The sequence below is a fragment of the Brachyistius frenatus genome, unplaced genomic scaffold (genome assembly GCF_029030835.1).
Source record: "Brachyistius frenatus isolate BFR_SWC_R1_liver_20210118 unplaced genomic scaffold, ASM2903083v1 Contig_141, whole genome shotgun sequence".
Lineage (NCBI taxonomy): Eukaryota > Metazoa > Chordata > Actinopteri > Embiotocidae > Brachyistius > Brachyistius frenatus.
This window is the reverse complement of record NW_027210740.1, coordinates 639,813-667,500: the sequence shown is the minus strand read 5'-3', so window position 1 is coordinate 667,500 and position 27,688 is coordinate 639,813. Positions and strand designations below refer to the sequence as shown.

The following is a 27,688-nucleotide window of genomic DNA, read 5'->3' as shown; positions in this document are numbered from 1 at the left end:
TAAAGGGCGCCGGGCAGTAGGATTTCTTTTATTCTTCTTTTCAACAAGCAGTTTAAATGCCTACGCAGCAACTTTTAAAGTAAAATGTATTAAAATGGATTGGACTTAATACTTAAGGAAGTAAAATGCAGCCAGACACAAAAGCAAATTTCAACTTTGACCGATAGCAAGCCATCGTGACCGCGCTGAACTTTAAGAGGACAGTGAGCTGCTCCACGTTGATCAACGTCTCTGTTCATCTCTATCCAGTAGAATAACATACAAAACACATATTAAAACTCCAAATATTCAGTACGTGAGAACGCACATGAACACCAATATTTCTACTTCGATCATAACGAGGATCCTTAATTGACATAATGCATTTAGTAGGCCCTCACCCGAACATTAACTATCCCAACTGAATGCCGAATCCTTACTTGAACCCAAAATGAATCCTGAGTCCAAAAAAAACAAACACGTTTGAAGATTTATCCCAAAGTTAAGACCAGAAAAAAAATGCCTTCCAACAACATCTCACTCTCAAGGTCTAAAAACTCAAATTGGACCTCACTAAGATAGCTATACAAGTACAAACACACACACACACACACACACACACACACACACACACACACACACACACACACACACACACACACACACACACACACACACACACACACACACCCTCTTTGCACATATGTAAATGCTTGCCAATAAATCTATTTATTTTGAAGGAACGCCTCTGTTGAATTATAAATGACCATATGGGAAGGTTGTTCTGTGAACTGAGGGCTGAGAAGGAAAAAGAAGAAGAAGAAGAAGAAGAAAAAAACAGAAGGAGGAGAAGAAGAAGTAGCGAAGAGGAGGGGAGATGGGGAGGCGAGAGAGGAGGAAATAGAAGCAGACAGATGCCTGTAATGAGGAAACACTACTGCGCTTTGCCTCAACCCATAAACTGTCAGAAGTAATCAGAGAGGATGAACAGATGGATAGAAAGGGAGAGGGGAAATAAGAGGAGGAAGATAAAGGTTAGGAAAAAGATAATAAGAGGAAAGTGGCACGAGTGAGAGTACGGGAGTAAAAGGTAAGAAAAGAAAGGGATTAAAAGTCAAGGTAAATAAAGAAAAGGTTCAAATTTGAAGGAAAGAGAGGACAGGTGAGGTGAAAAGATAAAGAGAGGTGATGTGGAGGAGAGGATAAGAGACGAGAGGAAACAAAGTAATAAAAGAACAAAACAAAGAAGAGCAACAGGACGGTAGCGGCTGATTGGTTGGAAGAAGAAAAGAGAAAGAAAAGATTGCGGGTAACAGATGAAAAGGGATTGGGAAGAGAAGGAAGTTGGGAGTGGAAGCGGGGGAGTCGGTGAGGGGAGGCGAGGGGGAGGGGGGCGCCGAGTCGACTGGAGGACAGGAGGCTGGTAGATTAACATTTATTCAGTGTGCTGAAGGGATTTCTAACATGGCATCAGCCGTTTGTGTTTGGCAGATGGCCGGAGGAAGAGTGTGTTAACACTTCAACTCAAATCAGCCCCGTTCCAGAAGAGAGAGGGAGAGAGAGAGACAGAAAGAGGGAACGAGAGGTGGTAAAAATAAAAAAAAATAAAAAAAGTGAGCGTGTGTGCGAGGAATCGGAGAGAGAGAGAGAGTGTGTGTTACCGAGAAGTCACGGGAAAAATAGTGAGGAATGTCCTCGCAAGGATAGGAGGATTATCAGGACTTCGTCTAGGAAGGGATTTCTAGGGGTTTCGATTTGAGGTGTTTTGGTTTCGATCTCACGAAGCCGGCCTCCAACTTTAGCTCCTTCCGCGGTGATCTTGCCCCCGGGGCTCCGTGAGCGTCGGCCCGGGTTGGAGGTGCCGTCGCCGGATGGGGACCGGAACGACGAGATCAGACTTTAAGCAGTAAACACGGATGTGGTTTGAACCTCGTGTTCAGTGAGACTTGTGCTTAAAACCCGCCTCCTGCTGCCACTTACCGAGGCCGCCTCGTCGTTCTCCGTCTGATTTTCAAACTAAACCAAAAAAAAATCCCGCTGCTTTATAAATACGGTATTGTTTTGGCAAAGAGTTACGTGCAATGAACGTTTTCAAGATAGCTTGACTACCGTTAACAGTGAGAGTAACATCAAAAGTCGGTGGTACTGCTTTAACAAAGACCCTCGCTTGTGGCGTAAGAATATACGAGTGGAAGAGAGAAACTATCCTGCTGTGGGATGAATTTGTATTTGAAATCGTCTCTCTCTCTCTCTCTCTCAGAAAAAAAAAGAAGCCAATCATTTTTGTTTCGAAAGGCAAATTAAAGTTCAACTTGACACAACAAAGAAAGAAAGAAAGAAAGAAAGAAAAAAAAGACAGAACCTTTTACCCATATTTAAAGTTTCAGCTCCAGCCGTTCGGTCTGCCTGTCGCGCCACGTTCCCCTTGTTCTAATAAAGACACTGCGCAGAGTCGTCGCCCCCCCCCCCCGCCCCCTCCCCCGAGGGGCCTTTTAAAACATTTTCCCAAGAAAAGGAGCCTTTGTACAATCACAGCAAGCAAGATGGACAGTTTCCATTACTATACCCTTGTAATTAAAGGATTTGTACTAATAGCAAATTTATCATAATTCCTGTTGGCTATCGGGGGCCTTTGACAGGCTATTTCATTTCAGCGCAATGTTTCATTTTATAGCCTTCAGGTTAGTGCAGTGTCTTTGCCTTGACATCTAAACCCCTTGTAATGAGATATGCACACACACACACACACACACACACACACACACACACACACACACACACACACACACACACACACACACACACACGAGCTGTAAAATGTGAGCAGGCAAGTTCTTATAGCCACCGATCGTACTGGTCACGTACGTGCATGTTGGTGAGATGGGAGGGGGGGAAGGGGGGGAGTGGGGAGAGGGTGGGGAGAGGGTGGGGGGGGTGGACACACGCACACATCTCCAAGCCACTTAATAAAAGACTTCAAGCAAACAATCTGCTTCACTTGTTCCTGCCTATTAGAGGCCCGATGTCGACCTCGTACGAGATAACAAGCGCGAGCGGCCCAAAAAAAAACAACAAAAAAAACACACAAATCTACAGAACATCCGATCAGAGAGACGTCACCGGCGCACACAAAAAATTAGACCAAATGACTGACATATTCCACGCTGTCACATTCACATGCTGATTCGCACCCTAATGGGCAAACAAACACACACACACACACACACACACACACACACACACACACACACACACACACACACACACACACACACACACACACACACACACACACACACACACACACACTAGTGGTACACTCGGCACGTTCCTCGCTCTGAATATCACTAGAGAAGTCTGGCTGTGCTCCAAAACGAAGCTTCATTTTGACAAAAGTCTCTCTGAATAAATTAGAAGCTGCAGGCTTTGATCATAAGGCAGGTTTGAAATAATAAAAAAATTAAAAAAAATCCCTCTGCGAGCTGAAAGTTTTTTTTTTTTTTTTTTTTCACGGCATAAACTCGGTGGAAAACGTAATAAAAAAAAAAAAAAAGGAAAACATATTTCCTTTATTAAAAAGTACACCCCTTACTCCTGCATCTAGGGTCATTACAACACCTTGGTTGTTTGTATATAAAATATATATATATATACACTGCACTGTATATAATGTGCATTTTATATTTAAGATTTTTTTACTATTATTTTATTGCTTTTTATTATTTTATTATTATTTTATTGCTTTCCTGTATGCTGCTGTAGCGAAAAAAAAAATTCCCCTTGGGGATTAATAAAGTAACTACCTAACCTAACCTAACCTAACCTAACCTAACCTAACCTAACCTAACCTAACCTAACCTAACCTAACCTAACCAAAAAACAATCTGTAACTACACCGGCCCGCATGTAACAAAGGGAGAATTGCACGCGCCGCAACGTCAAGATATTGTTTTTGAATGGCGGGAGTGTCGGTGTTACGCTGGCTGCACACAGTGTTGCATTATGGGTTCTTGAAGCTCCAACGTTGCAGCCAAGAAATATGGTCCTTCGTCTGAAAACAAGCAAACTATCAGAGACTATAATCCAGAGCCTGACAGAAGAGAGTGTGGAGATGTGACTGATAAATCCAGCACAAGTTAGCTTGTTTTATGTTTCGCTGATAGATCAGAGTAAAAAGGCTCCAGTTGATGACAACTCTCCTTAATGGTGGAGCACCTCAGGGGAACTGAGGAGGAGGACAAGTGTACAAATCCTTCTTGCCCTCAAAAAGTATTTTTCTCTGAAGCAAGTGCTGGAAAACGAGCTCTATTTTCTACAGACGTTGTTTTTCTTTCATTTAACTGGTGTTATTGTCAGAGATTGTGAAGATGTCAAACGTTTAAGTACAATTTTTGCATCTCCAAAAAGTGTTCTGGCACAGAGTGTTTTGGTCGCTGACTCGTTCACCGAGCAAAAACCACATTCTACTGATATGTGGCTCTAAACCAGATGATTACATGGCAAAAAAAAATTACGAGCCAAAAGCTAAACCTTAGCAGGGCAGACGTTTGCCGAGATCGCAGGTTTGGACCTGTGTTTATGAAACCAATGGTTTCCATTGCATTTCAATCTCCTAGCTAATAAGTCCACTATTTTGTGTGATGGAAATTCAATCTTTGGCTGAGTGTTGTTTGAAATGTTTCAATACTGATGCCTATATGACATCTGAGGTTATTTGTGAACTATTACTAAAACCCAAATAATGAAATATCTAATACCGAAATTTATTTACTTTTCACTTTTGGCCAATTTGAAGTAGTATTCTTCCAAAACTAATTTTCAAATCGTGAAATTTGATAATGAAAAAAACAACAACGACACAACGAGCTTGATGCCAACTTTTTGACACTAGTCAAAAACTACTTGCAGTGAATCCTCTCTATTCCCTCTTTGTGGCTAGCGTCCGCTGGGTAACTACAGGTACGCGAAGCATTGCCATAAGATTGAAATCTCGATATTTCCATTGTTTACCAAATGCCCATTCAGTGATAACCAGCCACTATAAAAGAAATACAGCACACCAAACAAATCCAAACTTCAGTCAGGCTGAACAACTTTGTTTCCATGAAAATCCAAATGAATCACTCAAAAAAAAGCAAAAAACACAGCAACAAAAACTAGAATATATTATTTGAAATAAGCCAAAACAAACCAAACCAGACTAAACCAAACCAAACTAAACCCAACCAGACTAAACTAAACTAAACCCAACTCAACCCAACCCAACTCAACTCAACCAGACTAAACTAAACCCAACCCAACCCAACCCAACCCAACCCAACCCAACTCAACCCAACCCAACTCAACCCAACTCAACTCAACCCAACTCAACCAAACCAAACCGCTGCAAACTTCACCAAGTTGAGTTACAGTTTGAGCTCCACCTAAATTTAAAACAAACCACAGACCGTCTTTAGCAAGAAACGTCTGCAGGAGTGCTCGTTCATGTCATTGCGGTACTCACAAGCGATGATGTTGCCATAGCGATTCTTGTTGCGGTTCTCATCCTTCTTGGCCGTTTCCCAGGGCGCCGTCTGTCCCTCCGCCAGGGCCTAAACATACACATGCACATGTGATCACGCGCACGCGCACGCACACGCACACACACACACACACACACACACACACACACACACACACACACACACACACACACACACAGAAATAGTTTACTATTGAGGTACGACCACACAGAAATATGCATGCACATATGGTGTGATGCCTAGAGCTTGTACACTGACACATGGGCTGGCAGAAGTTGAAACAGTTAGATGGATATGAATATGAATGAAAAGATAATCAACTGATAGTTTGCAACAGACCAGAGTCTTTAGCACAAAACATAACTCTCACAGAAAGGTAGAAAAGGAAGGCAGCGTTGGTCCACCTGGATGTCCAAAAACTTTTTAGCTTAGCACGCCAATACATCACAGAAGTTTTGGCGAGGTTTAGTTTTCCTTTTTTTGTTTTTCCAATGGCAGAAATCCCAGATCGATCAATCACAATTTGGGTCAGTCCTTTTTGGCCAGGTACCTGTTCAGCCAAAATTTCAGCCAAATGCGGGATACTTTTCTCATCAACAGAACAACAGGCGGCGGGTGAAACATAACACCCCCTCCCTCCTCCCCCTCCCGACCCCCCCCCCCCACACACACACACACACTTTCCAACTTTACTGGCAGAGGGTAATCTACTTAAGCTGCTGCACCGAATAAAAAAAAGTAAAAAAAAAAAGAACAAATCACCAAACGAGGAGCGACTTCACAGCGAATAGAATAATGGAGCGTTTACTGGATGTTTGAAATGAAAGAGCCAAAAGGGAGCAACCACAGGAGCTGAAAACAAAACAACCCAAAACTTTGGGTTTATTGTTCTGTTGGTTTTTGGTCTGAAATGCGAATATTCATTCAGTCCTTTGTTGATGGAGAGAAGACAGATTGTCCTTACTTCCCGCTGTGATGCTGGCCTGTGTGACGAGCCGTACAAACATAGCAAGGACAAAATGTGAATGTGTGTGTGTGTGTGTGTGTGTGTGTGTGTGTGTGTGTGTGTGTGTGTGTGTGTGTGTGTGTGTGTGTGTGTGTGTGTGTGTGTGTGTGTGTGTGTGCATCTATGCATTTTTTTTTATCACACATTTTCCTATGCAGACTTTCTCTTCTATAGAAACAAAGTGTGCCTGTTGGGAATGCATTTATTCACTCTATGTGTGCAAGTCCAGTATGTCTACAGAATAAAAGTGTGTGTGCTAGTGTGTGTGTGTGTGTGTGTGTGTGTGTGTGTGTGTGTGTGTGTGTGTGTGTGTGTGTGTGTGTGTGTGTGTGTGTGTGTGTGTGTGTGTGTGTGTGTGTGTGTGTGTGTGTGTGTGTGTGTGTAGAGGATCACAGACAACAAGCTTGAGTTAGACAACCAAGCCCAACTCTCAAAGGTTGCCATATGGACTCTGAACTAATTTAGAACAACTCTTACAACACACTGAGGTCACACACACACACACACACACACACACACACACACACACACACACACACACACACACACACACACACACACACACACACACACACACACACACACACACACACACACACACACACACACACACACAATACCATGCAAATGTATTGTGACAGAAAAACAGACACCTAAACTTATCGCTTAATGGAGCAGAAATTTTTTAAGGGCATATGGGCCTGAGTGTGTGTGTGTGTGTGTGTGTGTGTGTGTGTGTGTGTGTGTGTGTGTGTGTGTGTGTGTGTGTGTGTGTGTGTGTGTGTGTGTGTGTGTGTGTGTGTGTGTGTATTAACACATTAGGTATCAATTTTTTCTTTTGCGTTCTGTACATTCATTTATGAGAACTTGGCTGAATTCTTTTTAGGACATATAAGGTAGGCGGCTTCTGTAGGAGGGTTATGCATGGATGCGTGTGTGTATGTAGGCATGCAGTATGTGTGTGCGCGCGTGTGTGTGCATTTGCATAAAGTGTGGGTTGGCTGCTTGTTTATTGTTTTTAAAGCTGGAAAAAAAAGAAGACAGTCTTAATCAAACTCTTCTTATCTGAATTCCTCGCTGTTTGGAATTATTAATATTCTATATAAAATCACAGAGTGGGGTGGGTGGATCTCACAACACAATGTCTCTGTTGTACCAGTGAGTGGGTGCTTAAAGTTTCTTTGCAAGACCAGTTAAGACTAATAAAATATTTGTATTTGGAAACCAGGCAAAAAAACACTTTGTAATAAAACAAACATCTTTCCGATGAAAAATTAGCCTGAAAATGTGTCTATCATCAAAATATGCCCTAAAAACAAAAGCGTTTGATGTCGTACAAGTCTGACCTGTTTCACATAATACGTCAAATAATTAAAGTAAATCAAAACTCTCCACGCAATAAGATGTACCATTTTCTTCGAGTTTTGAGAAAAAGGCTCATCAATAAGTTTAACCAGCCAGCATTGGTTACGGAGAGTTTCATCCATTCATTCATGTTTTGGATATAAGGTCAAGTTGTCTTGTTCAAATGCACCCGTTTCAAACAACATGGAATATTCCTTTAAATGTAAAAGGTGGCATCCCAGTGGAGGGGGGGGGATGTTGACAGTGCGTCTGCTGATGATGTTAGTGGGGTTAACGGCTTTCAACAGTGGAGGTCACATCACACACAGAGACGGGGACAAGAAGACACCATATGGGGGTTGGACGGACGGACACACACACACACACACACACACACACACACACACACACACACACACACACACACACACACACACACACACACACACACGCTCACGCTCCCTTCAAAACGCTAATGGACATAACACAACGCCAGTATGAAGGTATTTCTGCGTCTTTATTATGAAAGCAAAAACAATTAAAATGTTAAAAGCAAATTTGATTGAAAATTGAAAGCGAAGGTTTTTGACTTGACATCAAAATCGACTAAAAGTGACTGTTTTCCAGTTATTAGTTTCACCCCATGTATTGCCATGGAAACAAAAAAAGTTGTAATATTTTTTTTTGAGCGAATCACCCCGACAATATAAATAGATTTTGCTGACATATTTTATTTAGTTGCTACCTTATTGTCGTGCAATATTACACGAGAGGGTGTACTTCAGCGACGTCATGCCGGTTAAATGGCATTTAAGCACACAGCCTTGTGTAATATTGCTTAAATATCAAGTTAAGTACAAACTTGTCGACGATTATGGAAGTATCTGATGTGCAGTGCGGAAACCTTTATTAGAGAACCGTTTCAGGGCTCCAAAAGTGTTCACAAAGGTTTTAATTTTTAGAACAACTGGTGGAACCCGACTAAAAAAAAAAAAAAAAAAAAAAAAAAAAAAAAAAGGGTTTCAGAAGCGAGCAGCAGCCAGACTGGACGTGACATCATGACTTGGATCGTCTATGATGTCCAGTTTCTGTGTTTTATCAGCGGCTGTTAGTGACAGGTGGAAGCTACCAGCACTAAGCTGCACGCTCTGTGTCTCACACACACACACACACACACACACACACACACACACACACACACACACACACACACACACACACACACACACACACACACACACACACACACACACACACACACAAGCTCCACAATAAATCACATTTGCTCTCCCCTGAAACGTATCAGTGGGTTTAAACCAAAATGACAGGAAGCAAATGAAAATATAACGTACGGTATCACGGAGGGACAATTTTCAACACGCATGCAGAGTTCGTAATAGAAAATATTCATTCTTATAAGAGTGGGGGGTGAGGAGGGCGGGGGTTGACGGTCGATAGAGGAACAACAGAGTCTTCCTTGTCTCTTTTCAAAGATTTATTTTCAGCGACAAGAGACAAAAGCAAATGAAGGAAGACTAGAGCGAAGACAGGAAAGAGAGAGCGGAGGAATAAATGAATAAAAAGAGAGGGAAGGAGGATTTGGGAGTGAAATGAGCCCGTGGTTAGAGCGGCCACGACAACGAATGATTATGAAAATGTCTGAGTGTGATAAACCGGCTTCTAAACAGTCCACCTAGTCAGAGAGAACAAAAAGAAGTATATAAAAAGAGGGAAGTGAATGGGAGGCATCACCAAAGCTAAATCTAAAAAGGCAGCGAGATGGGAGGAACAGGAGATAAGGAAAGAGACAGACTTTGGAAAGAGAAAAATAAAAGAATGGCATTGGAAGGAATCACAATGTAGACCAAAGTAAAAGGAGTAAAAAGCACCGAGGGGCGATTGAAGCAGGGGCAAAAGGGGAGGCCAATTAATAGAACAGGAGTGAACAAGTTGAAAAGAAAAGTGCGAGAGAAAGGTTAAAAAAAAAAAAAAAAAAACCACATCTTCAAAGAAAACAGTGAAACGAGAAAAAGAAACAGGCAAACAAACAGTCAGAAGAGAAACAGGGCAGAGCAGGAAAGTAAGTCAGAAAGTCTGGCTGCTCGCTTTTTGTTTGTTTTTTCTTCCTGATTATCAATATTGATGAGTTTAGGAGTTAATAATTGATCAAATCTTCCTTTCTCATGCGGCCAAATTCAATTCTATGGTTTCTATCATTCTCACACGAATACATAGATCCTCTACGGACAAACTACCTGGTTTTAGTCACAAAATATTTACGAAGCCGGGGGGGAGGAGGGGGGAGGCATGTCTGTTTGATTGACAGGCCCGTGGTGCAGGCAAACAGGTTACGCCTATCGGTGGGCGGGACGTGGTACAGCCGGGTTTCCAATCAGATCGAGTCAGATCCCCCCGACGCACTACACCACCAACATTTATATTCACACATGGAATATTTCAGTCTACATATCATCTATTTTACTGTCACTATTGTTATAACCCTCAGTGTGTGTCTGAGTGTGTGTCTGAGTGTGTGTCTGAGTGTGTGTCTGTGTGTGTGTCTGTGTGTGTGTGTGTGTGTCTGAGTGTGTGTGTCTGTGTGTGTGTCTGAGTGTGTGTCTGTGTGTGTCTGAGTGTGTGTGTCTGAGTGCTGTGTGTGTGTGTCTGTGTGTGTGTGTGTGTGTGTCTGAGTGTGTGTCTGTGTGTGTGTCTGTGTGTGTCTGTGTGTGTGTGTGTGTGTGTGTGTGTGTGTGTGTCTGAGTGTGTGTCTGTGTGTGTGTCTGTGTGTGTGTGTGTGTGTGTCTGAGTGTCTGAGTGTGTGTGTGTGTGTGTGTGTGTGTGTCTGAGTGTGTGTCTGTGTGTGTCTGTGTGTGTGTGTGTGTGTCTGTGTGTGTGTGTCTGTGTGTGTGTCTGTGTGTGTGTCTGAGTGTGTGTCTGAGTGTGTGTCTGTGTGTGTGTCTGTGTGTGTGTCTGTGTGTGTGTGTGTCTGTGTGTGTGTCTGTGTGTGTGTGTGTGTGTCTGTGTGTGTGTGTCTGTGTGTGTCTGTGTGTGTGTGTGTGTGTGTGTCTGTGTGTGTGTGTCTGAGTGTGTGTCTGTGTGTGTGTCTGAGTGTGTGTCTGAGTGTGTGTCTGTGTCTGTGTGTGTGTGTGTGTCTGTGTGTGTGTGTCTGAGTGTGTGTCTGAGTGTGTGTGTGTGTGTGTGTGTGTGTGTGTGTGTGTGTGTGTGTGTGTGTGTGTGTGTGTCTGAGTGTGTGTCTGAGTGTGTGTATCTGAGTGTGTGTGTCTGAGTGTGTGTCTGAGTGTGTGTGTGTGTGTGTGTGTGTGTGTGTGTGTGTGTGTGTGTGTGTGTCTGTGTGTGTGTGTCTGAGTGTGTGTGTGTGTGTGTGTGTGTGTGTGTGTGTGTGTGTGTGTGTGTGTGTGTGTGTGTGTGTGTGTGTGTGTGTGTGTGTGTGTGTGTGTGTGTATTCACCTCATACTCCTCCTTAAAACCGTAGCCCTGTCCGCACTTCATCTGGGTGATGTGTTGGAGGAGGTCCGCAACTCGAATAGCCGGCTGAAACTGGCCTGCCTGGAACTGACCTGCAGGAACAGAATCTTTTTCTTGTCAGAGACATAAAGACAGAATAGAATCAAGGAAGAACGTGGGAAGACGAGTGGGCGGATAGATGGATTGATGAAGGGATCTTGATCTTTCGTCGTGCAGTGAATGGTGAAGGGGAAGGAAGCTCAATAAGAAAAATAAAATAAAAATATGCGCAATTAAAAAAACATCTGGGTAGAAAACTAACTTTCTATTTTCTTTTGAACTGTGTACAGCAAACTTACTGTCAGATATCGATATTTTTGCTTCTATGTAACCGAAAGAAATAACTCTGTGCTTTACTGTTCGTGTTAATTGTGCTTTCATTAACTACGTGGCAAATTATCACATCAGCTAATATTCTAATTAGAAGAGTTTTTTTCTTTCACTAATTTACAATCCAATTCTTTTTTGTTTGTTTGTTTGTTTAACATCTCGAAATAAAATCAGAAAACTTCCGTCCGGTGTTTAGAGGTCGTATTATAAGTAAAGAGCTGACTGATTAACAGAATTTAAACCTATTTATTAATAAAGTAACCCAAAAAATAACTCAAGTTATGAAGTAGCGGCGCGACCGAAAAGGCAAGCAACTTCATTTACTTACTGACTACCTTGCTAGTTAACGGATTAAACAGCCTAATTAACCAACTAACTGATTGGTTAACCGGCTGGCCGAGCGGCGGCCGGACCGACTCGCCGACTTTACGAAAGACGCTAAAAAAAAAAAACCAAAAAAACAACAACAAACACAAAAAAGCAGCTGGCTCCGGTGGCACGTACCGCTCTGGTAGGAAAGCTCCACGGACTCACAGCCTCCGTACGGGAAACTCTGCAGGGTCAGGGAGGGCTGGGCGAGCGACGGCTGGCTGCTGTCTGTTAACCAAATAGAATGACAGACGGGAAAAAGGTTAACAGTGCGATCGACCTCTCTGTCTATATGAGCTGCGCGCACACACACACACACACACACACACACACACACACACACACACACACACACACACACACACACACACACACACACGCACAAGCAATACTCAGTATACTTCAACGGAGAGAGAAGATTGAGGTTTATCGACGACAGGCGGTGAGAGAAAAACAAGTCGACGCCCCCCCCCCCCCACCCGATTGGTCGGTGTGACGGTTAATTGGAACGTCTCTTCCGCTAATTAAAGGGATGAACAGATTGATTGGATGAGAGTATCTCTATTAGTCAGGACAGACGGGAGAGATGGATGCGAGGGTTGGGAGGGACTGAGCTGCGACAGGGCGGCGAGAAAAAAAAAAAAAAAAAATTTTTATTTCGAAGTTCTGATGAGTTTAGGGCGAAAGAAGCTCGTTAGCATGAGAGGCACTATTACATAGATGTTCAGATTCATTCTGCTTAAAATAATAGAGGAAGGTCCCAATGTTATGGCTTATTTGAAGTGTTTTGTTTTTGTTTTTTCCCCCATTGCTTTTCTTTGCTAAATTGGTCGGTCACCTTTTGCACAGCCGAGCGAGTCGACGAAATAAACACAGAGGAAAAGGAAATGATTTAGTTTTGGTTGGAAGAAGCTCATTTTAGTTTTATATTAGAATATTTGAGCCGCGACGTCTCAAATAGTTTTTTTTTTTTTTTTAATCTTCTCATTGTGTTTTTAATAAATGAAATGCCATTTTGTTCGGGGTAATATGGCTTCTGACACCCAAGCAGGCCAATAAACTCACAGTGTGTGTGTGTGTGTGTGTGTGTGTGTGTGTGTGTGTGTGTGTGTGTGTGTGTGTGTGTGTGTGTGTGTCTCAAGAAGAAAAGGAGTAATATAAAACCGCCTGACTCCATTTTCCTTAATAGAGCTATTTGCATGTTAATCATGGCTGTAGATTCATTTGTGATCTAAAGTGGCTTCTCCAACACCAGCTTCCGTTAATGAATGAAGGATGAGCCAGCCACATGGGTCAGCTCTGCAGCTCCGGCTTTGGGTGTGTGTGTGTGTGTGTGTGTGTGTGTGTGTGTGTGTGTGTGTGTGTGTGTGTGTATGCACGGTGAGGATGAAGAAAAAAAAAAAAGGGATAAACTAACAAGCAAGTATATCTAATTGGGTTTACAATGAGTGATTGGAAATAGCTGACAAATCCTGTTGCGTAAGAGACGGAAGTGACGGCACAATAAAAGGTAGAAAAAGGACAGCGAGGCAAACAAACAAAAAAAAATGGAACATGGAAGAATTGCGAGGAGGAGAGGATCACCCCCCTCCCCCCCCCACAAAAAAAAAAGACGGGATACAAACGAAGAGGAATAGTAAAGAGAGAAAAGGCTGTGAGATGTTGAGAGAAGATACAAAAAAAAAAAAAAGGCAGAAGCTGAGAAAAATCAAAGAGAAAGGAGAAAAAACAAAGAGAAGAGCTTGGAAAAGAGATGGGACGGGACAGACGGACGAGGGGGGTAAAGGTGAAGGAAAGACAGGAGGAAAGAGTGGAGGGGAGAGCCGAGGTGAACAAAAAGGTCGAAGCAAACAAACTGTTCTGCTCAGTGAAACAGAACCGGGGTTGGACTTCGTACTCTCCTCCTTTCACTCTGTCTTTACCAGAGCAGTTCATATATCCTCCTTTTCCCATGTCTTCTTCTGTACCCCTTACACAATCCTTCTACTACAAAATGAACACACACACACAACCGCTGTGGATCATTGGATATGCAAAATCCAGGACTTTGACACCAGCTGGTCGTTACTGTCGGTTTAAGCGTCGTGATCTCTGGATGAAATAAATGTCGGGGTTTTGGTAAATATGCAGAAATGTTGTCGACAAGTCTGTCTCGCTCTTTCCTAACCCTTACCTAAACAAAGCCATCAAACTGTACCGCTATACTATAGTATGAATAGTAATGCTCTAATGTGCCCTACATTTCGTTACGCACCAATGGTAGAGCCCCGCGCAAGGTGTTCGCCAGAAAATCGGGAGGTCACGAGTTTCGATTTTGGCCGGCGCCGTCTTTGCTAATTCGACCATATTTGGGGACCAACTGGGGAGGAAGGACCGAGCGGTGGATCTGATTTGGTCTGATTGGAAACCCGAGGACGCTACGTCCCACCCACCGATGGCAGAAATCTGACTGTCCCAGCAGCCTGTCCATCAAACAGACACGTCCCGCAAAAAACACATCTTTTTAAATCCCGGTTTCGAATTAATGACGGGATTATTTCCAGATAGACCGCTAGAAAACTAAATAAGAGAAGGTGACTTTAGCTGGCATCACCAAAATGACTTGTGGAAATAATACATTGACTTTGTATTTCATAAGAGCAATTGAATGGGAGTCTATGGAGGCTTTTTGGAGCCAACCTCTAGTGGCGACACGGTGGTATTGCAGCTTCAAGGCACTTCAGCAATGGCCTCATTTTTCAGACCTGGAAAGCTACGTCCACTTTTATATACAGTCAACATCACCAGCTAGACTTCCGCATGTGGACAGGCGGAACTGGGGATCGAACCGACAACCCTATGATTACCAGGCAACACGTTCATTCTTTGACGTTCTCCGGCCAAGTTATATTATTTCCACGAATTGTTCCTCGCTTGATTTTTTTTCTCTCCAGAAAGTGGCATAGAAGGTCAATTCCACCTGAGCTGAGAAATACTCTTTGTTGCTTCCTAACCTGCTAAAAGCATTTTTTTTTTTCAAACTCACTGACATGTTCGGAGATATTCTCAGAGTGCCGGGAGACATTTAGCCTTTTTGCATCCCCTTCACTTTTCTTTTATCGTCCTCTTTCCGCTTCTCATCCCTCTTCTTGCTTCTTGCCAAACGCTTCCTACTTTCTCCTAATTTATAGATATAATAAACGTGTCTGTAACACTCCTCTTAGTTTTGTGGCTGTGGGTCACTCACTACCACCAAAACATGTGCACAAAAAAGCATGATCCCCTTGAACCCCCCCAAAAAATGGGTAACGGTGTTTCTATCTAAGGAGGTTCACTACCTCGCCTACATGGACGTGTGGCCTTTCGCATTCCAATGCAATATCATTACCTGAAGTTAAATGGGTTTTATACGAGAACAATCACGTACAAAACGTGAACACACAAACTCCTTTGTGTCTGTAAAATTCCAGAAGGCTTCGAGCAGCTGCCTCCAAGGTCACAGGTGTGGTTTTTTTTTATCATGTCTTTAAATGCAAATGTTAAGTTCATATAAACACGGATGTGAGTGCATGTGGGTGTGCGCATATGTATGCATTCCTTTCATTGTGGAGGGATTTGTGTGTGTGTGCGTGCGTGTGTGTGTGTGTGTGTGTGTGTGTGTGTGTGTGTGTGCGTGTGTGCGTGTGTGTGCGTGTGTGTGTGTGTGTGTCAGCAAGGTCAAATATGCATTAAGCCAGGCATGAAATGGAGTCATAGCGGCAGCTCCACAACACTGACTATGATGAAGACATCTCAATGCTAATGGGGAGATTTATTGACCCCACAGGCACAGGGGTGTGTGTGTGTGTGTGTGTGTGTGTGTGTGTGTGTGTGTGTGTGTGTGTGTGTGTGTGTGTGTGTGTGTGTGTGTGTGTGTGTGTGTGTGTGTGTGTGTGTGTGTGTGCCGACAGACCTAGGGAGAGCAGCGAGTGCACACAGCGACTGTGGACAGTATAAGAGTAAGTGAGAGAGAGAGTGAGAGAGAGAGAGAGAAAGAGAGAGACAAGTGTGTGTCGAGGGTTTATTTTTTTTCTAGTGTGTGTATGAAGGCCGTTTACGCTGTCGGTGAGTGTGTATGCTAATGCAGTCCTTCATGCTTGGCAGTGTGCTATATACAGTTCCCTCCTCCCACCCAGTGACTTTATTAAGACTCGGTTATGGATGACTTGGGCTCAGAGTATCACCGCGTTGACTCTTAACTCCGCCTGTACTATCAGTGTGTCTGTGTTTCTGTATGGTTAAACAAGAAAAACAATAAAGATGCGGCTCCGGACATTTTGTCAGCTGCTTTCAAAGTGAGCGAGTAGCCACGTTGCAACGTCACAAAATGTACTGACACTCCCGTTATTTGCATTTCCCTCAAACTCGATCATCATACTCAGATTCACGAGTTTTGTCTGACATTAGCTAAGTCGCCAGATCAACCCGATATCACGGCAAAAGCGTGAAATAGACACGCCCGACAGCTATAGAAAAACGTGAGACAGCTACACTTGGCGACGTCTCGGCGTGACAGTTACTTCCTTTTCCCAGTAGCTATTTCCTAGGAACCAGGACAACGAAACCATTAGCAAAAACACACAGTTGGGAAAAAGAAAAACAAACAACTAAAGAATTACTTTGTCACCTCCTTGAAATGAACCCCGTCGTCCCGCACGGCAGTCTGTGATTAATGCCACCAATCCACCCCCTCCTACGTCCTAATATGGCAAAAACAAATTCCTTTGTGACCTATATTGCGACACCACGGTCACGCGATCTTTTGTCACGTGACATTTACGTGCGTTTCGTGCCTACAAAGCGCGTAACGGACACGACAGCAAAACGTGGAACTGTCACGCCTGGAAATCGAAAAGCGCAGCTATCTCACGTTTTGCTGTCCGACGGCCTTGTCTCTAATTACACTTCGGTTTCAGTCACCGATTCCATACTTGTCCTTTTGTCTGACAACAGAAACAGAACAAATATTTAAATGAGAGCAGCTTCAGTGGAAATTTGGCTGTTTTGAAATACAGCACGTGTGGAACCCGTAACAGGAGAGAAGCAACTAAAGAACTAAGACTGTAAGCCGAATTCAAATACTGTATGATACCAACAACGCCCTCACCCCTGAAAGAAAAAAAAAGAAAAAACTCCAGTATTTTGAATTCTGAGTGTTAGCAGATCTGTTCTAATTACTGTGCTATCCAGTCATGCAGAAGAAATGACTTAATTATAGTAGCAACTAAGTGTCTGTACTTTGAGAGGAAGACATCATCTGAATCGGCTTCTATTCATTACAATATACATCAGCCGACTCAGTTATTAGATCCTGAATAGTCAAAAAATAATTAAAAGCGAAATTGAAATTATGCTAAACACTAAACACTATTAAAATACAACCATTAAAATCTATATACTTGGATATTAGTAGTTAGCAGTAACAGTCCAATATGCTGTATTCGGTTCAGCCAATTTTGCATACAAATACACTGTTCTCCATGAATACTTTCAGGATAAATTTGCAACTGACTTATCCTTTATCAAAAAAACACATATGGCACCCTTCACTTAGGAGTAGCTACACGTACGCAACATTTACAACTGGACTTCACAAATTGAACCAGGGACGTCTTTGTGAATGTACAAAGTGTCTTAAAATGGTAATAAGATGCTCTGAAAGCCTTTCAACATTAAAGGTTAAGAGCTGGAAACACTCTCACGCTGCTTAGAGACAGAGATCTAGCAGCAAGCATTTGAAAAATAAGTTGAAAAAAAAAAAAAAAAACGGTTGCTGGTAAGTTGATTTTTCTCTTCCTCTTTCTGTGAAGCACAAGGTCAAGTTCAACCGCATTTCATTACCGCCGAGCCACGCCAGTGAAATTCTCTTCAGTATGGATGAAAAAAAAAAAAAAAAAACCCGCTCAGATATTTGAAAAACACATTTAAAGCCTGTAGTGGAACAGTAAGCCGCTAGCATAAAAGATGGGGGAAAAAAAATACAAAACGCAGATGAGCTGCTGTCCAGGGAAGGACGGGGGAGAGAAAGCAATGCAAGTAGATCGTGGTAAAGCAGATGGAGAATAAATAGACGAAAGAGTGAAAAAATAAAAAAGATCCTTGTGCCCCCAAAAGTAGATATATGAAGGGCTAATTTTAAGCAAAGGAAAAAGGCAACAAGTCTCAAGTAATGTGGTTTTAAAACACAATAATGAATTTTATAAATCCGACTAAGTAGACTGAAAAATGAAGTGGGCTAGTCTTAAGGGATAGCCAGACTATCGCTAACAGCTTCAATTTTCTTCACTGTGAGTACAGTCTGGATACACTGTTCGTAACTAGGGTCCGCCGAGTCGAATGCCGCATCCGCAAACGATTCCCCGCTGAGGGTGGCCGGACCCATAGCCGCACAGTCAAATCTGGGTCTGGTCACGCCGAACTAATGGTATGAGGCCTTTTCAGAGGTAAACACAAAGCTAATATAAAGTTTTATCTTGCCTCCAAAAACAAAACAAAAAACAAATGATGACCATTACCAACCAAAGGCATTTGTTTTCAGTGATTTACATGGTAACTAAATGCCCATTCATGCAATTACGTTTAAAGTCTTTTTTTGTTTTTATACTATTTTATGCAACATTTTAACAACAGGTTTTTACGTACTGCATGAGAGTTTGGGAGGGACTGAGCTTCAAGTGAGAGAAGAAGAAGGGGAATTGATATGGTGAAACATTATTAAAAAAACAGAGGGCTAGCAGACGAGTGGGAAAGAATCCAAATGGAAGGAGCGAGGTCAGAAAACAAAGAGTTTGAGAAACAAAGGGGAACAAAAATTCCCCATATATATATATATATATATATATATATATCAGATGAACATCATGTATCTTAATCACTTTGCAGTGTTCAGAATTTGTTTGCACATTCATCTTAAATGACTTTCCTAACAAGCCAAAAGAGAGGACAGATGAAAGACGAAACAAAAGATACAAAGATGGAGGAAGCCGTGGCGGTGGGGGGAAATGAGAGCGGAGGAACGAAGGAGCGATAAGCGGAGGACGAGACAGCGCCGGCGGAATATATATCTGGACTGAGGGTGGCAGAGATCAACTGGTCTAGACAGCATCCCAGTGGTTCACCTCATTTCACCTCCCTTTTTTTTTCTCACAGCACGAGGACAGAAATCGGTGACTCACAAAGTCCAGCCAGACTGAGCTGTCCACGCCGATGTTGTAGCGGCCGCAACGGGCCGCATGTTCAAGAAAAGGCTTCTCTCCCTTTGAGAAACTTCCGGGCAAACCCGCAGTCGAACAGAGACATCCGAGTTGGGCGTAGGCCGGTGTTTTGTTTGCGCACGAGCTACCTCCCCGGTGATCCGCGGAGTCGCCGGGCAAGCGGACGAGACGAGTCCGCTTCACTGGAGGCTTCTTCTTATTTAACATCATTTTTTTTTTTTTTTTTTTTAAAGAGTCTTATCTTTCATGTTAGAAGCAGAGTGGGCAGAGAGACTCGCAGACAGATAAAATTTTTTTTTTTAAAAACTCCGCTTGTTTGTTTTTTTCCTCTTTGTTTGAGAAAGGAGGATTAACTTCGGATCCGTGTTGGGTATGGAAGACGCCGTAGCTGTTCAGTATGTTCATGTAGAAACGACTCCTGCCTGATGCATTGGAGATAATTAATAAAGACGCGAGGGATTCGCGGAATAATATACGATCCGTTTCGCTACTGCTAATGCCCAAATGAAACTTAAAAAGTGGTTCAAGATATTGGATTTCTTTTAATCATCCAACAACTGTTTTTTTTTTATGGGAATACATTCTCCAATTCGCAGAATGTGATGCATTTTACAAGCTGGAATCCAAGATCACTCATTCACTCATTTATTACTGATCACATAATAGTTTAATCTATAATGAGCACCATATTGAGATTTTGGACATTTTGCTGTACGGCCGAAGATATACTTGCTTTGAACTACGCGTTGGCTGCCTCGTGCATCCCACGTTTCGAAACATTACCAGACATTAGTTTTTGCAATTAAATTAAACTACTTTTTTTTTTTTTTCAATTATTAGGAATGTATTTAAAATGTCTGATGTTTAATATACTGCACTTTATAGCTAATAGACAGTAAAAACAATAAAAAAAAAAAAAAGGTTCGTACAAACCTTGGTCACGTTTCATTGTTACAGTGCCCTCTGGTGGTTAGTCATTATAACGGGGGCAAAGGACGATGTCAGGCGACGTAGTTTTTGAGATTAAAAAAACATCACTCAACATTACTTTTAACCGCACCCGAAGCTTGTGTTTATTATTGTAGCAGTGACAACCACGGGGAGCTGCTCGTTTCCCGGTTCAAACTAAAAGTCACGACGCAATTTCTCGAACCTCAATTACAAAATCGTTTCTCCCGATTGGACGACATATCTTGCACTGCAAGTGTTTTATTTTTAATCTTGAACAATTTTAATCGTGTGTTTGTACGGTATAAAGTCCACGTCCTTTGATTGTGTTTCAAAACTAATCTACGTGAGCCCCGACCTTATTAGACGAGACAGCTCGTGAAAGGAAGTGTTACTGAGAGAGAACCAAACTGGAATATGAGCTGTGTAAGCAGGCAGTCAGGATGTGGCTGGGGAAAGAGCACAGAGACTCAATCTTCCCAAAGAACATAAAGGTTAAAAATTACTATCTCTCCACCCTGCACTCATCTTCAATTACCCAGCAGTGCCACATTATGGCCAAACAAAATGACTACCATTAGCCATAATCGCCGTACATGCAGCACAATGCTATGCTGAACTGGACTGGGAAAAATAATTGCCCTTCGGTAACACTGAGGAAAAACTACTTCCAATACAAGCAGGGCTGCGGATAGAAAATAATGCACTCTCTCTGCACGGGGGGAGGGGGGGGTGGACTCTGGCCCATCTACCACTTCCACTGTGCAGCAGCGCGGTTGTGGGAAAGTATTTCAATTGGAGGTGCATCTCGAAAATATCCACGAAAAGACAGAACAAAAAAAAAAAATGAAAAAGCAAAACAAATGTCACGTCGCTGAGGTCTGCTGGTTCGGACCAGTAAATATAAACCGCAAAAAAAAAAGACAAAAAACGAGATTCTTCTTGTTTTTTTTTTATCACGCCGGCGTGCTTAATCTTCCTTTCCCAACATAACAGTATACTTTCACACAACCGCCGAACTCGTATGCATCTATTTGCCCTTCACATCCAAAGGAACCTTTTGTTAGGAACCTTCACGCTTTCTCTCTCCTGTAGTTTTTTTTGGTTTTTTTTTGCCTATTGTGTTTGCTGCCTCTCCAACAGTTCACGTCTCGGCTCGCTGCGCTCTTCAAAGACTCTGCAAAGTTGGCGATAAAGTTTTTTTTCTGTTCTCGAGCCCCTCCGTGTCTTCGCGTGTCATCGCATTTGTGCAACTGCGTGGACCTAATTAACCACAAAAAAGCTCCTGATCCTGAAAAAAAAAACACACACACACAAAAAAAAACCCAACCCCAGGACTTCTGGGTCAACGGCAGTGAAGGGTTCGTCCTTGGCGGGGACACAAAAAGGCTGACGTCTGCTGTGTGCTGCCGACGGAGGACAGCGTTGCGTAACCTTTTAACATACATCGGCGACTTGGAGGGTGAGGGAGGGAGGGTTGATTTTGTTTTAGGGGGAAAACGTGTTTGCACATGAAATGCGCGCTGTGCTGCGGTGGACTTTCTTCTGATCCGCGGGATTTACGGCGGCATCAGTTGTTAACGCCGCGTCTGCGAGCGCGCACGGCCGCGGCGTGTTTTCTAACTTTCCCCGACGTGTCCTCGATGTCTCTCGATATACGCGGAGCGGCGCTTTGTGTAAATGTTGGGTTCTGCGAGGTTTCGAGGGACAGAGCGAGTGTGTGTGTGTGTGTGTGTGTGTGTGTGTGTGTGTGTGTGTGTGTGTGTGTGTGTGTGTGTGTGTGTGTGTGTGTGTGTGTGTGTGTGTGTGTGTGTGTAATATTGTACAGCTGATTCAGGAAAAAAAAACACACACACACACACACACACGCGCACACGCACACACACACACACACACACACACACACACACACACACACACACACACACACACACACACACACACACACACACACACAGCTAAAACCAGCTCGCTGGATTTACCCGAGCTCCTTCTCCCTCTTCTTTGATCCTTCAATCTGTTCGTCTCTTTTTTTTTACTGTCATCTTCATAACTTTCCTCTCTCCCCCCGCTCTCCCCCTCCCCCTCCCCCCTCACCCTCCCTTCGAAGTCATTGAAAAATGGGATCCTCGCTGGCACCATTCGGGCTCCTGGTACCATTATCCACTTTCAAAAAGCCTGAAAAGGTGCTGGAACGTGTCTCAAATGTTGGATCCTTTCTTCCAAAAAAAAAAAAAAACAGAAAAAAGAAATGAAAGGATTTTCATCCTTTTTTTTTATTAAATGATGAAACGTATCTGCCTTTGGAGGCCAACTGGGAAAATAAATTAGCAACTTCATGAACTTTTATATTTTATATATTTAATCAGCCTGTGGGATCGGCATTTATTTTCCTGTCTTGAGGCAAAACAGAGGCTTTTCTTCTCTTGGTATTGTCCTGTTTTTTGCATTCTGCTTCGCCTTCGTGCGCATCAACAAATGTGCGACGCGGCCGAGTGTGTAGACGGCAGTAAATTAGCTTAAACATGTCAGACAGAAACACAGTTGGAGACTACCGATGTTTTTGTTGTTTTCCTCCATCTCTTGTTTTGTTTTGGCCACCTCGCTTTTGTCATTTTTTTTTTTTTTTTTTTTTAAAGAAAGCAGATAAGACACAAAGTGGGTTTCTATGACAACGATCAGTTTATCTTTGAAATGTATGCCTGTCTAGTTTCTAGCTCTGTTTTTTCGGCAGTTAACGCACAGACTCATCAGGTATGGTTAGTCATTCAACTGGTTAACAACAGTGTTTTGGGAGAGGATACACTTTGAGGGGGAGAGGAGAGGAGGGGAGAGGAGAGGAGAGGAGAGGAGAGGAGAGGAGAGGAGAGGAGAGGAGAGGAGAGGAGAGGAGAGGAGAGGAGAGGAGAGGAGGAGAGGAGGAGAGGAGGGGAGGAGAGGAGAGGAGAGGAGAGGAGAGGAGAGGAGAGGAGAGGAGAGGAGAGGAGAGGAGAGGAGAGGAGAGGAGAGGAGAGGAGAAAAAAAAATAAGTGCCTAAAAATATGATTTTGTCCACATCGGCCATTTCGCATTGATAATTGACGTAAACACAAAATACAATAGCAGGCAAAAATAGAAGGAACGACCAGAGAGGCCGTAATTAACACGAAAGAAGACCCAAATGGAGTAAAAAGAAGTCTTAAAAGACAAAAAAAGAATTGAAAGAAGACCGAATAACGACAGAAAAAGACCACCAAAAAAAAAAAAAAAAAAAAGAAGGAGAGAATAAAAGAGAGGAGGGTCGTTAAAAGGAGGCGTGGCGAGAAGATGACGACTGTCTGATGACCATAATCACATGAAACCCAAACTCTGCTGCAAGAACAGACCAGCTGACATCACGGTACGTATACCTCGGCTTGCATGCACGAGACTGTGTGAAGCTGTTCAGACACACACACACACACACACACACACACACACACACACACACACACACACACACACACACACACACACACACACACACACACACACACATATCAGACTTTGGCAGGGAGCAGAGCCAACCTTCTTGGCAAAGAATCGATCAATCTGGCCAACAGAAGGGATGGGGGGGAGGAAATGAAGAGAAAGGAGGCAGAGAGAGGGGATGCTGGGAAATGGTCTTGACACGCCGTTCTGTTCCACGTGTGAACCGCGTCGCTGCGTGTTTGTGAACACACGCGTGTATTTAGCTTCTACGTCCGCGCGAAACCGCACTTTTTCTTTTTGGGGTGCAATGGACGACGACAAAACAGGTAAAAGCGAAATGGATCAAACCGCGGTGATTTTCACTTTACGTGCAAGCCGAGAGAGATGTAACTAAACAAACTAACAAAACCACAGAGGACTAATTAAGAAATGAAGGTGACATGGAGAGTTTTGCTTACCTATTGAAGTCGTGGCTGGAACTGGCTCTTTGGAAACTGCACACGTTTACGGTGACACACACGAGAGGAGACACAAAGCGACGAACAGTTTTTACTACAACGAACTGATCACAGTTAAAACAATTGTTTGTTTGTTTTTCTAATTTGTAAGTCAGTACACTCTGTGATGCCACTGTGAGAAAGGAAGAACAAACTTCTGGAATATAGACGTTGTCTCTCGCTGACAAAACATAAGCAGGAATGAGAAAAAAAAAAAGATATTGGGACAAGCTCTGAGATAGATTTTCTGCTGTGTAAAAGTCGCGTTAACATGTTGTTGTTTTTTTGACGTAATAACAATATTACAGTGAGAGTTATTAACATAGTCCGAGTGTTGGTTAACAACAACAAAAAAAAGTCACAGCATGTTTCCTTTAAGTGGTGATACCTTCGAAATGCTACCTGACATATTTGTGAAAAACGCTGAACGAGCAAAAATAAAGTTGAACAGTTTCAGCAGAATAATTTGTCGGTAATTTACGGCACTTTGTAAATTTCCTTTTTTTTTTTTAAAAACTGCTTCGGAGTAAATAAAGCTGTGCACCCTTATTATTTGTGCAGTGATGACCCCACGCGTTTCACAACACCTGACTCTCAACTTACACTCTCGCTAAATAAAACCGCCCGGCGTAAAAGGGCCCTTCAGGCTCCCTCACACATTAACATGCGCGTGTGCTTTAACTGTGTACCTGAGTAGTAGGAATTCAGCAGGGATTTGCTCTGCAGCGTCTTGCTTCCCTGCACAGAGAAGGAGCAGGGGGAGGGGGAGGCTGGAGGGAGGTAAACGGGGAAGGGGAGGGGCGGGGGAGGTGAGGAGAGAGGAGGGAAAACAAGAGGAGGAGGCGGGAAGGAGGAATAAAAAAACAAAACAAAAAAACCAAAGAGAGAGCGTTAGAGGTGAGTGACCTCGTCTGGAGAAAACACGACAATCAATCACCGCAGGAGACAATTAACAATCAGAACATGCGCAGAGGAGAAATCAGTCCTCGGTGTCGGACAGCACGACGACGATCCGATCGCACTGATGGCACCAATCGATGCCGCCGATATTGAATTTTTCCAAAACGGGGGGGAAGGGGGCGGTTTCCGTCCCGACGAGCGTTCGCTCCAATCCGACGCGGCCCCTCGATGTCGGTCGATACGCGCCGCGGTTGACTTCGCGGCTCGCGTGAAGAACGGCGGCGAAAACCGGACTGTACAAAACCGACGGCGAACGTGACATTTTATTTTTTATTTTTTTAAACAAGAGCACGGAGTGAAATCTCAGCATTATTTCCAGGGTGTTACGCAAGCAGCTGCGACCTCCGTTCTGAAGACGGGATGACGCGTCTTTGCTCTGCTGACTCAGCTATCCGAGTCGCGTTGCTCGCGAGCCTTGCGATGTACGTCGTCCCGGTTAGACCTTTTCGCTAACTAACTGCCTCTGCTGCGCTCGGACCCATCGAAGCGAGTTTCGGTCCCCGGAAACAAAAACAAAGAAAATCGAAAAAACAGTTTAGCGGCTATGCCGTCGCTCATAAATGTGATTCAGCACAAAGGCTTGCTTTTTTTTTGTTTTTTGTTTTTTGTTTTTCCCCCTCAAACAGTGACTGATGGCTACTACGTCCTCGCAGATACACTATCTCCCACATACACACAGGGGCTGCGAGGGGGCCTATAAATAAATGATATGTAGGATAGACACACACACACACACACACACACACACACACACACACACACACACACACACACACACACACACACACACACACACACACAATAAGATAAAACCTAGGGGGACTGCTGGGAGACTGACTGTGACATATTATATGCCGGCAAAACCCGTTCAATAATCCACAGTAGATATCACAGCGAGCCTACACACATTTATCTATTGGACCTGAGGCTAGAAGGGTGTGTGTGTGTGTGTGTGTGTGTGTGTGTGTGTGTGTGTGTGTGTGTGTGTGTGTGTGTGTGTGTGTGTGTGTGTGCGCGCGCGCATCAGTTTTTTGCGGGGGCCGAGCTAGTGACCATAAGTGGAAAAGATGAAGACATTTACGCCACACCTTTCCTGCATGTGTTTTCTGAGCAGAAGACATGATATGCCTCTTTCTTTTATTTCCTCCCGAAGCCCCGTTTCATCGTATTCAGCTCTTCTTTCCTGCCGTTCTACCGAGAGAGCACTTTTTTTTCCCCCCCTCTCCTCTCCCTTTACAAAGTGCACGTTCGTTTGGTAAATGTTAGTTTCCTTCAGTGTTTTCACTCACTCACTTCCACAAAACTCTGCTGCCGTTTTCCTACCGTTGTCCCGAGGGTGAACTGCGTCTCCTAATGCGTCTCTCGGACAACCGCGCTGCTTTCAGACATTGAAAATCCAAGTTTTAGCCTTGACCAAGAACAACGATTTGTTTTTTTTGTTTTTTTTTAATAAAACATAAAACGTTTGCTCACCAGTTGCTCTGAGAAACTTGAACTCCATTTGCTAGAACATAATTATTATTATTTATTTGTTTGTACCCCTGTTTCCAAGCTCCTCTTCAAATGGAAATAAATGGCAGGAGGCTGATACAGACCTCATCCAGGGTTTGTAATTTTCCTAATGTTGTAAAAAATAAATGTGATGATAATTTCCTGATGTGAAAATGACCCCCCCCCCCCCCCCTCCTTATTCTAGTTCATATTCAGTTTTCTGTACCTCTCACCCTCCAAACACAACCATATGTTCTCCTCTTCTGTGATAAGATCCCTCTCGTCTCATGCGTTCGGGCGCCGTACGTTAATGCTCAACTTTAATACGGCGAAAAGTGCACCTGCATACCAAAAAAAAAAAAAAAAAAAAAAAAAAACACAAAAATCCGCTTTCACAGCAATGTCCCGTGAAGATAGTCGGCGACTGGGTGCGAATGCAATAACACAAAAAGGTTATTCGCCCTGCGAGGGTCCATTCGTGCAAATATTATTGGGTACCCTACCTTGTGTCAGCGTTTTTCTCTGTCTCATTAGGACTGAGCCTGGATCACTGGCTGTGAGTGAATGTGTGTGTGCGTGTGTGTGTGTGTGTGTGTGTGTGTGTGTGTGTGTGTGTGTGTGCGTGTGTGTGTGCGTGTGCGTTTGTGTGTGCGTGTGTGTGTGCGTGCGCGTTTTGTCTCCTTTCTTTTCTCATACGTTTCAAAGCCGAAATCCGAGCAGAGCGACAGATACGTGAAAGCTGACGGCCACAAATCTTAAACAACAAACTCATTAAAGAAACTGGCACAGAAAAAGAGACATCATTATGATGTTTCTATCTGGATTACACCTTAGGAAACCTTTAAAAGCCGATACATATATAATACGTCGGCCCAAAATATAAAGAAAAAGAAAGAAGGGAAATGTCCGGTCCCTTTTGCATGTCCAGGCTTCATATGCCCAAAATCTAATCAAAGAATTGCACTTTGAATACTGAAACTCTTGTTTGGCCCCAAGCGAGGTCTGGTGAAATCTGCTTCTGGAGCACACAACAAT

The 27,688-nt window shown here is 43.3% G+C and overlaps 1 protein-coding gene across 12 annotated transcripts in view; it reads right to left on the bottom strand.

Annotated features, from left to right (window-relative positions):
• Window positions 1–27,688, bottom strand: part of ptprt (protein tyrosine phosphatase receptor type T) — a 308,145-nt gene that overhangs the window by 45,422 nt on the left and 235,035 nt on the right. For all 12 annotated transcript variants that reach the window (XM_069715322.1, XM_069715324.1, XM_069715326.1 and 9 more), the window contains 5 exons: window positions 24,892–24,972; window positions 24,164–24,199; window positions 12,211–12,303; window positions 11,320–11,429; window positions 5,483–5,570 (listed from right to left, as the gene is read on the bottom strand). In XM_069715322.1, the coding sequence (XP_069571423.1) occupies window positions 5,483–5,570; window positions 11,320–11,429; window positions 12,211–12,303; window positions 24,164–24,199; window positions 24,892–24,972 (408 nt within the window). The remainder of the gene's footprint in view (window positions 1–5,482; window positions 5,571–11,319; window positions 11,430–12,210; window positions 12,304–24,163; window positions 24,200–24,891; window positions 24,973–27,688) is intronic.